The sequence below is a fragment of the Salvelinus sp. IW2-2015 genome, unplaced genomic scaffold, assembly GCF_002910315.2.
Source record: "Salvelinus sp. IW2-2015 unplaced genomic scaffold, ASM291031v2 Un_scaffold1396, whole genome shotgun sequence".
Taxonomy (NCBI): domain Eukaryota; kingdom Metazoa; phylum Chordata; class Actinopteri; order Salmoniformes; family Salmonidae; genus Salvelinus; species Salvelinus sp. IW2-2015.
The window spans coordinates 269222-282918 of NW_019942881.1; the positions used below are offsets into that span (position 1 = coordinate 269222).

Consider the following 13697-nt stretch of genomic DNA (forward strand, 5'->3'; position numbering starts at 1 on the left):
AGAAGTAAGTAAGTAAATTTCCCTGTTAGTCTGTACCTGTTGTTTACCAAGCATGTGACAAATACATTTTGATTTGATCTTTGTTGTTCTTTGTCATTTACAGTTTGTCATTTTGTTGTTTAGGAAGTCTGTACTGCATTGAGATGTTAAACTGCTCTCTAAATACAGCGTGATGTGGTTGCATGCCATGATCACCAGACCCAAACAATAACCCTAACCTGACACCCAGAGGGAGATGAGGTCAGTCAGGTCTGTCTTGAAGTCATGGCCTAGACGTTCCATGGACTCAGGGAACGCTCCGTAGAACGCTGCGTAAACCGCCTGGGCCAGGCAGTCTGCATACACCTGGAACACACACAGTCTTTACTGTAACTGGTGCACCTGTCTTGTCTTGCACAAACACTCACACTTGTCTTTTCTTCAAGTAAGTTAAGGGCAGGGATTTTGCAGACAGCAGCTGTTTTGAAGAAGGTTCTACTTGCAATGACTGTGACAGCTGAATGCTCTGAATGTAAGTCTCTCTGGATAACAGTGTTTGTTAAATATACATAAGTACCTTAAAGAGCTTGTCCTTCAGGTCCATCTGAACGGTCATCAGCAGAGAGACAAAGGCTCCAGAGATCCGATCAAACAACTGGCTCTCCTCCTCCACATTAGGCTGGGAGGATATTGACACACAATTCCACACTGTAAGGTACTGCAGGCTACCTAACCTGACAGCATCCAACAACTGTCAGAACATATTCTAAAATAAATGTACGCACAGAGCCATACATTTCATCATTTACTCAACTCTATCAGGAACTATTACGTACAATATTTAGATATTTCAATAGTTCTATTGTGCATACGCTTTCTATTGTGCATACGTGTGTAAGACTGCCTCTACTTAATACTGAGTATATCATAACTTAGTTGTGGAATCTGGCAGAAACKTTCAGATAAGATCATCACTGCACGCATTTCCTATAAATCACATTCATCTATAAATACTTTATTACCAGTGATGGATGTACTGTACAGGCTGGAGGAAAAGACTAGTCTCCCCCATCATCTGCCTCATATTAATATATGTATCAAAGTTACATGTCTTGGTTGCATTGTGCGTTGATACAGTGCATCACAAAGGTTGGAGTGAAGTCACCTTAAATCTGTGGAGGAAGAACCACCAGAATGTGTCTTTGAGAACAGCCACGGACAGATCACACAGAAAGAACGGCCTCCAGATCTTCAGGAAGCCTAGCTGCAGTAAAGAATCACACACACATGCACACACACACACGGCAGGATTAATGATGATTAGCCTAACCCCAATGAGAAGGAATTGTCCTGTTATGTACACAGCAATTAAATGGTAATTGCAAAGTGGTAATTACATAATAATTGCACAATAATTATTCTTTAGTATTTTGATAACTCATTGAAACAGCCACCATGACCTTAGCTGTTGGTAGGTTGTTACCAATTGTGTCGGTAAATACCAGCTGACACAGGAGTGTTAAATAAAGCATTACAGATAACTAGCTAATCTCTAATCTACTTTTCAATGAATACCAATCCACCCTACCGTTAAAGACTGCCACACAGCAGCATAGCTACAGTACATATGTGAGAGATTAATCATATGTGTTTGGAATGCAGTCGAATCCGATCGCATGCACGAGAGCGGGAGAGGGCCACATTCAATACACATGTGCTTGACGTGCATGCGAAGTTTGCATGCGATCCCTTTCTCTTTTTCCTAAAGCTGTGACAGCTCAGGTATCTGTGAGACCTGACATAACATAACAAGTCTGCTCTCCATCACCCGGACCGGCCACATCTGGCTTTCAGCGCAATGGATGGATATTAGTGTTTGTGGTCATAAATAAGACCTAGCCCAGCACTGGTTTACTCTGCCTTTCATTTGTCTCTCCGTTTCTGTATACTGTATAGTGCACTACTTTTGACCAGAGCCCTATGGGAAACTCTACGGGTCCTGGTTACAAGTAGTGCACTATATGGGAATGGGATTTTAGTATGCAGCCTGGGACTGTTAATACTACAGGACTTTAATAGGAGCCTGGCTGCTCTTAGATGAACGTGATTGGTTGCAGAGCTGCCACAGTATTCCCCTGTGATGAGGGAGAGCAGAACTCTGGTCTGGTACGCACACACACACACACACAACACACACACACACCACAAGAGTAGATATGAGATTGCAGGTACGTACATTAAAGCCTTGGGCCTCTGAGACGCTGTCCAAATGCTGTAAGGCATCAGGATGTCCTGGGATGTCAGTGTCCTCGACTACATCAAACCCTGGGTAGTATAGTCCTGGGAGAAACACACTCATTAGTTTAACTAAGTAAACACCAGAGAGATATGTCCCTCATGGTGTAAAGAGCCATAAACAGACAAGACAACAGACTCACCTTGATGTCCAAGCTCCGCGACACTGCCTCACTCTGGAATTAAACAGTCAATGTTGTTGTGAATCAGAATCATCCTATATAAATGATCATATCTAATACAAATAATTATAACTGCAACTCTGCAATTTCACTGTCTAAAAATCATTACCTGCTCTTTGATGATTCGATGTGCTCTTTGCACATACATTTTATCTGAGAAAGAAACATTGAGATAATGGCAACGGTATCACCACTTCACAGCAGCCTATGTTTCAATGACCTGGGTTAGAAATACACAATTTGGCCTGATGGTGGATTTGAGAGCTGTGGGTAGTGTAGCTACTTACATTTATTCATGTCATCAAACACTGACTCCGCATTCTTGTTTTTGCTCTGTTCTTGTGACATTATGGATGCATGTAGTTTTATCTTGGAATATAGCTCCTCTATGCTCTTGGAGAAGGACATGGTGACGTCCACTGGGAATGGCAACGTTTACTTTTAAAGTAGTCATATATCTGTCTGGGATGACTGTAATGTTTGAAGTGGGATGATATATCTTATATTCTCCTCAAACGCCACGGGCCAGTCAACCTACAGAAAATGTTGAGAGACCGTTTCAGTATCATGATGTAGACCTATTTGTTATATGTGAGTATTTATGTTGATTATTATCATGCTGTTATCCATCTCAAATACTACACTACCGGTCAAAAAGGTTTAGAACACCTATACTCATTCAAGGTTTTTTTCTTTATTTTTACTATTTTCTACATTTAGAATATTAGTGAAGACATAAAAACTATGAAATAACACATATGGAATCATGTAGTAACCAAAAAAGTGCAAAACAAATCAAAAATATTTTTATATTTGAGATTCTTCAAATAGCCACCCTCTGCCTTGATGCAGCTTTGCACACTCTTGGCATTCTCTAAAACATCTTTATGAGGTAGTCACCTGGAATGCATTTCTTAAAAGTTCGTTTTGTGGAATTTCTTTCCTTCCTAATGCGTTTGAGCCAATCAGTTGTGTTGTGACAAGGTAGGGGTGGTATACAGAAGATAGCCCTATTTTGGTAATTGACCAAGTCCATATTATGAACTGCTGAAATATGCAAAGAGAACAACAGACCATCATTACTTTAAGACATGAAGGTCAGTCAATACGGAACATTTCAAGAACTTTGAAAGTTTCTTCAAGCGGCAGTCGCAAAAACCATCAAGCCGCTATGATGAAACTGGCTCTCATGAGGACCGCCACAGGAAAGGAAGACCCAGAGTTACCTCTGCTGCAGAGGATAAGTTCATTGAGTTACAGCCTCAGAAATTGCAGCCCAAATAAATGCTTCACAGAGTTCAAGTAACAGACACATCTCAACATAAACTGTTCAGATGAGACTGTGTGAATCAGGCCTTCAGTGTCGATTGCTGCAAAGAAACCACTACTAAAGGACACCAATAAGAAGAAAAGACTACCTTGGGCCAAGAAACATGAACAATTAGACCAGTGGAAATTTGTCCTTTGGTCTGGAGTCCAAATTGGAGATTTTTGGTTTCCAACCACCATATCTTTGTGAGACGTGATTGGTTGGGACTATCATTTGTTTTTCAACAGGACAATGACCGAGGGCTATTTTCAAGAGGCGAGTGATGGAGTGCTGCATCAGATGACCTGACCTCCACAATCACCCAACCTACACCAATTGAGATGGTTTGGGATGAGGTCGGACCGCAGAGTGAAGGAAAAGCAGCCAACAAGTGCTCAGCAATATGTAGGAACTCCTTCAAATAGGGTGACTATTTGAAGAATCTCAAATATATTTGATTTGTTTTTAACACTTTTTGGGTACTACATGATTCCATTGTGTTATTTTCAAAGTTTTGATGTCTTCACTATTATTCTACAATGTAGAATATAGTAAAAATTAAGAAAAACCCTTGAATGAGTAGGTGTTCTAAAACTTTTGACCGGTAGTGTATACATTAGCAAGTGAATTCTTACAGCTTAACACATGGTAGAAAACAAAATTGCCTACACTATGTAATCTTTCTTGCCTGGACTGTGCTAGGAACTACTTGTTAACGTTAGCTAACGTCAAATTAACACATTGGCAGCAGTATCTAATAAATAGCCATTGTTTATAAGGCTTTTCTTACCAGTCCCTGATTCCGAACAAACTTTTCAAACGTGCTCAGGATTTCTTCATCGTCCTCTGGTTCTGTTGTTTAGCCATGTTTTGTTTCTGACCCTCCAAAGATGCTCAGCCTGACTGTCAAAATATTACGCATGTGTCCGTTGCTAAGTAACAGCTGTAATTAACATTCGCGCCGCTAAATTCTTCCGTTGACCTTCCGGCGTAGAACGAGTCCATGCTTGCTCCGCTTCGAGTACATCGACAATTGCTCTAAATCAATGGATCAAGTCTCATTTTAAACAGGTAACGTTAATGAATTGTGAATGGGATTTATGTCTTCCACTGTTACATAAACATTCCTTGTATCGCTATATGAACCTGTTTATAGCCTCAAGCTAATTTAGCTAGCTATCATTATCTGCAACAAGTTCTAGCTAACTAAGTTAGCACAATGGTGTTAGTTATAAAACTCCTTTGCTTGCACGCTGCAGTGCTGACATTACCGTTCTCTCTAGCAACAGGATATTATGCCCGCATTCCCCCCTGCAAAGACATGCCTAAACTTTGTAATTTATATATAATATATTTTAGCACTCTGGTGCAGTACAACAAATACTTTATAACTAAACCAAGAGACACAGCCTGTCGTTTCCAATCGGAACAAATTAGTCCATAGTGGGCAGAGCCAAGCACGAGCTAGCGAGATTATTATTAGCCGTTTAGCAATAATATGCATATTTCCGTTAGGAACTCCAACTCTGAAGTGTGCAATAACTCATTCACCTTGCGCTCCTTCTAAACCACGCAATTTTGTAGCCAACTTTGGTAAAGGTTAAAGTCTCACAAACGCAGTCCACTCTGTAAATACAATATTTGAGTTTGGAACAGAAAACTGTACTGAGATCAAATGTTTCATCAATGAGAACATTTGCACAATATCGGCCAAAATCCATCTTCTCCATTGGGCTTCCTCTTACTACCATACTTGGTAGTGAATGGAAACGCCAAGCGGAGGTTTCACATTTAAACATCCGGTGAAATATCTGTCTCATTGTTCTGTGGTACAACTTTTTTTTCACAGCATTGCAACCACCTCTGAATAAATGTATGGATAATTTGATAACTTAATATTGTATTATTTATACAGCATTTATTTGAAAGTTTACACAGATACTGGTATGTTAAGCGATTGTGTAGGCTTATTTAAAGAAATACACTTTTAATAAAATACAAATAATGTTATTGAAATTATTCAATAGATATTGCAAAAATGGGTCTCTTGTGCTGGGCAACGGGTTTAATACAGAGTACTGGTGACTCCTTACTTCAACCACTCCTATCTCTGCAACGCAATACACTATGTGGATGGCTATATGGGTCCACTAATACAGCACTATTAAAGGCCCAGTGCACTACTTTTGTGGAACCCCCACCCAAAAAAAGGTTCCGTTTTTYTATTTCRAATTTTTTTTGCGATACAGCACCCCTACTTCCTGCGGCTATGCCTGTCTCAGCTAAAGTGTGGTGGGAAATACTCAGTAGGGTCTCTACTAGTTTTGGAGGGGGGCTGTGTCGCACAGCCTGCTGCTGGCTTTTCACTCCACCCAATCTGCCTAGTTAAATAAAAAATCTATAGTCCCCAAATCAATACACGTTGGCTTGTAGAGAGAACTTTTTGACCAGTCTCAGCTAAAGTGGGTTGGGAAATAGTCAGTAGTCATTGTYGTTTGTTTGGAGTGCTCCATGTGAGCAATGAGCATGGGCCTTGTTTCTGTCTTGTTAATGTTGAGGGAACACACACGCCTGAGCACGCATAGAAGTAGCCTACCTGGCCTGCTGCACGCAAATGTAAGAAAATGCCCATTTGGGGATGTTCGATTTTTGATTGTCTTAAATCACCATGTCCACCACTAATAAGCTGAGCTTCTCAGTAATTTTTTCTTCACCTCACACAGTCACCTCACACAGTTCACTAGAGACGGCTTTGGGTCAGATCCAGTTGATTGATTTGATACAATGTTGTGCTTCACTAGTGATAGCTCAAGCCAAGACAGACAGATATAAAGGGAGACATGCAGACAAGCTGAGTTGAGAGATGAATGTGAAAGAATCCGAATTTATCAGTATATTTTCTACTGTTTTTATTTGTCGGCTTTATGTATTTTAACTTAGTTGATAATGAAAGTTCTAGGCCAACGGCTGCATTGGCCATCTCTGAGCTCCATGCGATCATTTAAGCTATTTAACCGCCAATGATCAGTGTATAAATGTATCCATATGTCAGAGACTGGTGCTGATTAACATTAAGAATGTTTTGATTAACCACGAGACAATGATTGAGAAACACAAATGTTATTGTTGAAATGAAACTATTCCATGAAAATGTGCGTATGAAGATCATAACTGGCACAGATCGGTAGAAGAAATATGCTCCCCAAACTTGAAACTCGTGTGACGCCTATGAAGTCTTTATAAAATAATTGCCTCCATGTTTCTATGGTTGRATTTTCAAGCAATGTAAGACATGCCTCACAATGTGGTAAAACATTCAGGTTTCAAACAATTAAGTATGTTTTAAAAATGCATACTGCCTCCAGCTCACATTGTGAAGTGGTGGGTGATGCACTGATAGCCTGTCTACCATTTTCTCCCGGTCAATTTGGCCGGCTTCAGTTTTATCTGCATAAAAAAAGAACGTCTTAAAGCAGTGATTACCAGCTAATGGGGAAAACCCCTGGTAGAGACCCTACTGAGTATTTCCCAGCCCATGTTAGCTGAGACAACTTGTTATACCTTTCTCTCTACAAGCCAATATGTATCCCATGTACTGTGTATTACAGTATATTGCATTGGGCGTTAGAGGGGGTAGAGAACGAAGTGTTGCTGGGTATGTATTACAGTCCCACTCCAAAACGAACCATATTTGGTTAGTAGAGAACCTACTGAGTATTTCCCACCCCACTTTAACTGAGATGGGTAMAAAAGTTCTCTCTATAGACCAATATTCTCAACATACCTGTGTCAACATTGTATTTTTTCATTATTGGTATTAATGTATTTAAAACCATATATTTTTTGTTGTTGAAATTACCCATTGCATTTTCTTGTGACAATAGAAGTGACCATTGATTTAAAATTCTATATCTTTTGAATGAGTTATCCACATTGGAATGTTTTGAAATGCAGGCTTTTGACTTATTTGTTGTGACTTGCTTAGTAGCGAGCCAACTACCTAGCTAACTGGTATAACTACGTCCCAGGCTGGGCACCTGATTCTTCAGTTTGATGTTTTGTTTGTTGTCAGCCACSTCCAGTTAGTCAGCAGGATGTCCAGTTCGGACGTGCTAGCCAGTCCCGGCGGCGTGGACATGTCCTCCTCTCCCAAATCACCACTGGCTAAAACCCAACATCCTGACAAGGACTCCAAACCAGTAACCAAACAGAACCCTGTCCCTGCRTCCCCTCCCCTCCATYGTCTGAAGCTGGCTCCCCACAGGGAGCTGGAGCAGGCGCAGCAGAGGGGCAGGCTGAAGTGTTCTAGCTGCGGAGGCTCCCGGATGTTCTTCTGCTACACCTGCTGCTCTTTAGTGGGCGTCAGCCAGCAGGAAATCCCCTCCGTCAAGGTCAGGGAAAGATCTGGAGCTCGGTTCTCCTTATTGGTCCTATTACATTTAACACACACAGGCTTGTAGTGGCCTAATCTGATTGGTTTTATTAAAGCACTAGCCTGCAGACATGGGGTGTCAGAGATAGTAGTACTACTTACGGTGCCTCACACACTAGATTGAAGTGTACTTCGGTTCTAGTGCAGATGCAGGCTTTTGTTACAGCCAAACATGAAAGAACACATAGATACAAGTTTGAGACAATTCACAGTGTGTTGACTGTTTGTATTGGTAATACCTGACCTGTAATTGATGAACATGGTTGGTCACACTGTAAACTTCCTCTAACTTGTGTTTGCAGCTCCCTATAAAGATTGACATCATCAAGCATCCCAGTGAGGTTGATGGGAAGAGCACAGCCATACATGCCAAGATCCTCGCCCCTGATGATGTCACCATCTACACCTACCCCTGCATACCTGAGTATGAAGATGACACAGACAAAGTTAGTCAGCTTTTCCTCATGTGAACAAATATTCAGAGAACAATGTGAGCCTGATTAACAGTTTGTCTACCACGTCATATACATAAAAATGTGTCATTCTAACGTAACCTTATTAGATAATATTAATACCATTTGTATTATGTTGACTTGAAATGACTGTGACAAGTTGTGTGTGTGTGTGTGTGTGTGTGTGTGTGTGTGTGTTTGTTACTACCTATTAAATGACCATATCCATCTGACCTTTGCCACCTAGGAATGTGTCGTGACCGACCTTTCAAATAGCAACTTCGTGACCCCTGATTCGACATGTTGGAAACGCGGGGGCGTTTGGATGTGGGATGAATCCCAGTCTCCCGGTGGAGCAGGAATATAAAGGTGATGTTACCATGTCTCACCCACCTGTTCCCCTCCCTTACTGTAGGAATTGTGATGAAGAGACCATGTGTGGGCTATTGCGCATAGACAAATTCCCATCTTCTTACAAGCCCAAAAACGATCCATGCTCTGCGGATGCGCCAAGACGACTGCGACCACACTACAGGCCCAAATCAGAGAGTCTACTACGAGAACACAAGGGACAGTACACACACACTCCATCGGCTTTACGGATTGTATTATTTGTCTTTCATCCAGATGCAGGTTATGGTTCCGTTAAGATTAGCTAAACAACGTTAATATTTTTACACTATGCTTCATGATGCATGGCATGCTGGCATCCATGATGTTGAACCAAAGGTGTGGAAGCAAGCTATGAGATTACTTCTTTAATTGGAGGAGAATGTAATTATTTAAATTGAACCCATGCTGCATGCACTGCCTGCCCTGATTTGTAAATAAAAAGCTGTTTTAATGTGAATCTGTGTGGCGAGAGTTCCCTTATTCAATTGTTATCTGTAAGAGGCTGGTGCAGGTATTAATTTCACACAAAAGCACGCAGCCCAAGCACCACTACTCCCAGTAGCTAACGATTAGCTGGCTCTCAAACCAGTAAACACCAGCAGCCTCAGAAACCCGTGGCAGCGTGTTGACCTAGCCTGAAACGGTAATGGAACATGCCGCGTGTTTGACCTAGCCTGTTAAAGGGTAATGGAACCTACAGCTGTGTGTGACCTAGCCTGTTAAGTAATGACCCTACAGCGTGTTGACCTCAGCTGTTCAAAAGTAATCAGGAACCTACAGGCGTGGATTGACCTAGCCTGTTAAAAGAATCAATGGAAACCTACCAGCGTGTTTGACCTAGCCTGGTAAAGGTAATGAACCTACGCGTGTTCGACCTAGCCTCGTAAAGTAGATGAACCTACACGCACATGCGTTCACATTAAGGAACAAAGCCGCAGTTGACAGATGTCCAGCGTAATGAATTCACCCCAGCCTTTATCCAAATACTTTACACTTCTGGTATTCACGTAAATGCAGTTACATTTTCTTTCAGTCATTTTTATTATCTATTTCTATTTATTTTCATTATTTAACCTTTACTTAAACCAGGCTTACGCAAATTGAGAACACGCTTCTCACTACATAATTGCACCTGTGGGCCAAGATTCAGAAGCAAAAGCAGTCGACACATTACATACAAACAAAGTTACTCACACATGGTATGTAAAAACAAAACAATTCAATGGAACAGGTGAAAAAAAAAAACAAAGTCTATATTTACAAGGTGAGGGCAAGTGAGTTGAATAAGGGAGGTGAAGGCAAACAAATATATGTATAAATAAATAAAAGATATAAAAAAGGCCATCGGATGCGACAGGAAATACAACACAGCAAGTAAAATAAAAACTAAAAACACGGCGAGATGGTGTGATGGCAGTGGAAGAAAGCGCCAAAGTAGAGACAGAATAATGGTGCAAGGAGCAAAATAAATAAATAAATACAGTAGGAAAGATGGGTAGTTGTTTGCCTAAATTAAGATGGGCTTGTACAGGGGCTAGTAATCTATGAGCTGCTCTGACAGCTGGTGCTAAAGCTAGTGAGGGAGAATTAAGTGTTTCACAAGTTTCAGAATTTTTGTAGTTCGTTCCAGCTCATTGGAGCAGAGAAACTGGAAGGAGAGGCGCCCCAAAGGAGATTGGTTTGGGGGTGACCAGAGAGTACACCTGCTGGACGCGGCGTTGCTACAGGTTAGGTGTTGCTATGCGTGACCAGCAGCTGAGATAGGGGGGGGACTTTACCTAGCATGGTCTTGTTAGCATGCTTTGATGACCTGGGAACAGTGGGTTTGGCGACGAGTATGAGAGCGAGGGCCAGCCAACGAGAGTGTACAGGGCGCCTTAGTGGTGCCCGGTAGTAGTATTGGGCTTGGTGACAAAACGGATTCGGCACATGTGATAGACTGCATCCAAGTTATTTGAGTAGGGTTTTGGAGGCTATTTTGAAATTGACATCACGAAGCGAGGTATTGGTTAGGTGATGGTCAGTTTTACCCAAGGGCTATGTTTTGCAGCAATGAGTGAAGGATTGCTTCTGTTGCGGAATAGAAACCAATTTTCTAGATTAACTTTGGATTGAGAGATGTTTGATGTGAGTCTGGAAAGGAGAGTTTACAGGCTAACCAGACACCATAGTATTTGTAGTTGTCCACTCATAATTCTAATTTCAGAGCCGGTCCAGAGTAGTTGATGGTTGGACAGGCGGGCAGGTCAGGCAGCGACTCGGTTGAAGAGCATGCACTTTAAGTTTTGATTGTATTTAAGAGCTGAATTGGAGCCACGGAAGGAGAGTGTGTTATAGCTATTGAAGCTCGCCTGGAGGAGTTGTTAACACAGGTGTCAAAGAATAGGCCAGAAGTTATACAGAATCAGTTCGTCTGAGGCCGGTAGAGGTGGTCAGAGATCATCACCAGCAGCAAAGAGGCGACAGCATTGATGTAAGCAGAGTGCGAGAGTCGGGCTTCCAAAGAATGAAACCCTTCGTGGACCCCATGGAGACTGCCAGAGGCCCGTGACAACAGAGCCCTCCGATGTTGACACACTGACTCGATCAGAGAAGTAGTTGGTGAACCAGGCCGTGACGGCCCAATCATTTAGAGGAAACCAAGGCTGTTCGACGTTCTGCCGAGAGAGATGTTGGCTGATTGACAGAGTCAAAAGCCGTTGGCCAGGTCAACTGAATACGGGCTGCACAGTATTGTTTCCCCTATCAGATGGCGGTTTAAGATATCGTTGTATACCTTCGTAAGCGTGGCTGAGGTGCACCATGACAGCGCTGAAACCAGATCTGCATAGCGGAGAAGTATCGTGGGATTCGAAATGGTCGCGGTAACTTCTGGTTTTTGACTTGGCCTTTCGGAAGACCTTAGAAAAGCAGGGTAGGATAGATATAGTCTGTAGCTGTGTTAGGGTCAAGAGTGTCCCCCCTTTGAAGGGGGATAACCGCAGCTGCTTTGCCAATCTTTGGGAATCTCAACGGACCACGAAGAGAGGTTGAAAAGGCTAGTAATAGTGCGGCGTGGCAACATTTCAGCAGATAGTTTTAGAAGAAAGCGCGTTCCAGATTATCTTAGCCCGGACTGATTTTGTAAGGGTCCAGATTTGCAGCTCTTTTAGAAACATCACTGACTGGTATTTGGGAGAACGAGAAATGGGGAAAGCTTGGGCGATTAGCAGAGGGGAGGGGCCAGTGCTGTTGTCCGGTGTAGGGTGTAGCCAGGTGGAAAGATGGCCAGCCGTAGAAAATGCTTATTGAAATTCTCAATTTATAGTGATTTTGTCGGTCCTGGTGCCCTAGTTTTCCCTATCTTCAGAGCAGTTAAGGCTGGGAAGGAGGTGTCTTATCTCTATCCTGGACTTTACAGTGTCCCAGAACTTTTTTTTGAATTTGTGTGCAGGAAGCAAATTTTTCTGCTTGAAAAGCTAGCCTTGGCTTTTCTAACTGCCTGTGTATAACTGGTTTCTAGCTTCCGCTTGAAAAGTTGCATATCACCGGGGGCCTGTTCGATGCTAATGCAGAACGCCCATAGGATGTTTTTCTGTTGGTTAAAGGGTCAGTCAGGTCCAGGAGAGAGAACCAACGGCTATATCTGTTCCTGGTTCGAAATTCTCTTGAATGGGCTGCTTATTCAAGATGGGTGAGGAAGGCATTTAAAAAAAATGTCCCAGGCATCTCTACTGACGGGGATGAGATCAATATCCTTCCACGAACCTCGGCCAGGTCGATTAGAAAGCCTGCTCGCTGAAGTGTTTCAGGAGCGTTGACAGTGATGAGTGGAGGTCTGTTTGACCGCTGCACCCATTACCGGATGCAGGCAATGAGGCAGCTGATCGCTGAATCTTAGGTTGAAAACCCGCAGAGGTTATTTGGAAGGGAAAGTTTGTTCCTGTGTAGGATGATTATCTATGAGGGTTACCCGTGTCTACGGAACTTGGGGTTGTACCTGGTAGTTCGGATTGATAATTTGTCAGTGTGACTATTGGGGCATCAAGGCTTAGATTGTTAGGGTGCTGGGTGTTAAGCAGGTTAAAATTTAGGGTCGTCCTAGCAGCACGAGCTCTGAAGATAGATGGGGGCAATCAGGTCACATATAGGTGGTCCAGAGCAACGCTGGGCGAGGAGTGTGGTATAGCAGGCGGGCAGGTGAGAGACTTGTTTTTAGAGAGGTGATTTGGTTAAGAAGGTAGAAGGTTGCAAATGTTTGGAACCAGACCTGGAGTAGTAAAACAAACTGCGTGCAAGCAATCTTGGGTGCAGATAGATTGCCAACACCGCCCGCAGACGGAGCCAGGTATATACCGGTGCAGTAATTGCAACATGAGCTGTTGCACCAGGTAACAAGACCATGTCCTGTAGAACCATGACATGCTATGGGTGACGACCCTGAATCACTGAGAAGACAGCGCCAAGAGGTTTCAAGCGCTTGCGAATTAGAGCGTGGTTACGTTTGTTCCCTCCAGCATAATATCAAGAGTTTTAGTACTAGTAGCTAGAGGCGTAAATTCTGATATGCATTTCCCAAATTTGACCTTGTGGGATAAAAGTTTGATGTGGTGTGACATTCGAAGAACAGTAAATGGGTTCCATCAGCATTTAACTCGACTGATGGTTTTGTTGCG

At 42.5% G+C, this 13697-nt stretch overlaps 2 protein-coding genes across 2 annotated transcripts; one reads left to right on the forward strand and one right to left on the reverse strand.

Moving 5' to 3' along the window:
• Positions 1–213: 213 nt before the first annotated feature.
• On the reverse strand, positions 214–7574 carry LOC112070708 (protein FAM227B-like). Its single transcript, XM_024138151.2, is given in 11 exon segments — positions 214–345; positions 557–658; positions 1145–1243; positions 2216–2304; positions 2402–2450; positions 2566–2609; positions 2744–2891; positions 2894–2956; positions 2958–2990; positions 4556–4617; positions 7550–7574. Coding segments are annotated over 11 exon segments (846 nt in total).
• Positions 4737–8643, forward strand: LOC112070705 (tRNA-uridine aminocarboxypropyltransferase 1; the record flags this gene model as incomplete). The annotated part of the gene is made up of 3 exons (XM_024138149.2): positions 4737–4836; positions 7838–8156; positions 8500–8643. Coding segments are annotated over exons 2-3 (441 nt in total), but the record flags the coding sequence as incomplete, so codon positions are not given.
• Between the last annotated feature and the right edge of the window lie 5054 nt (positions 8644–13697).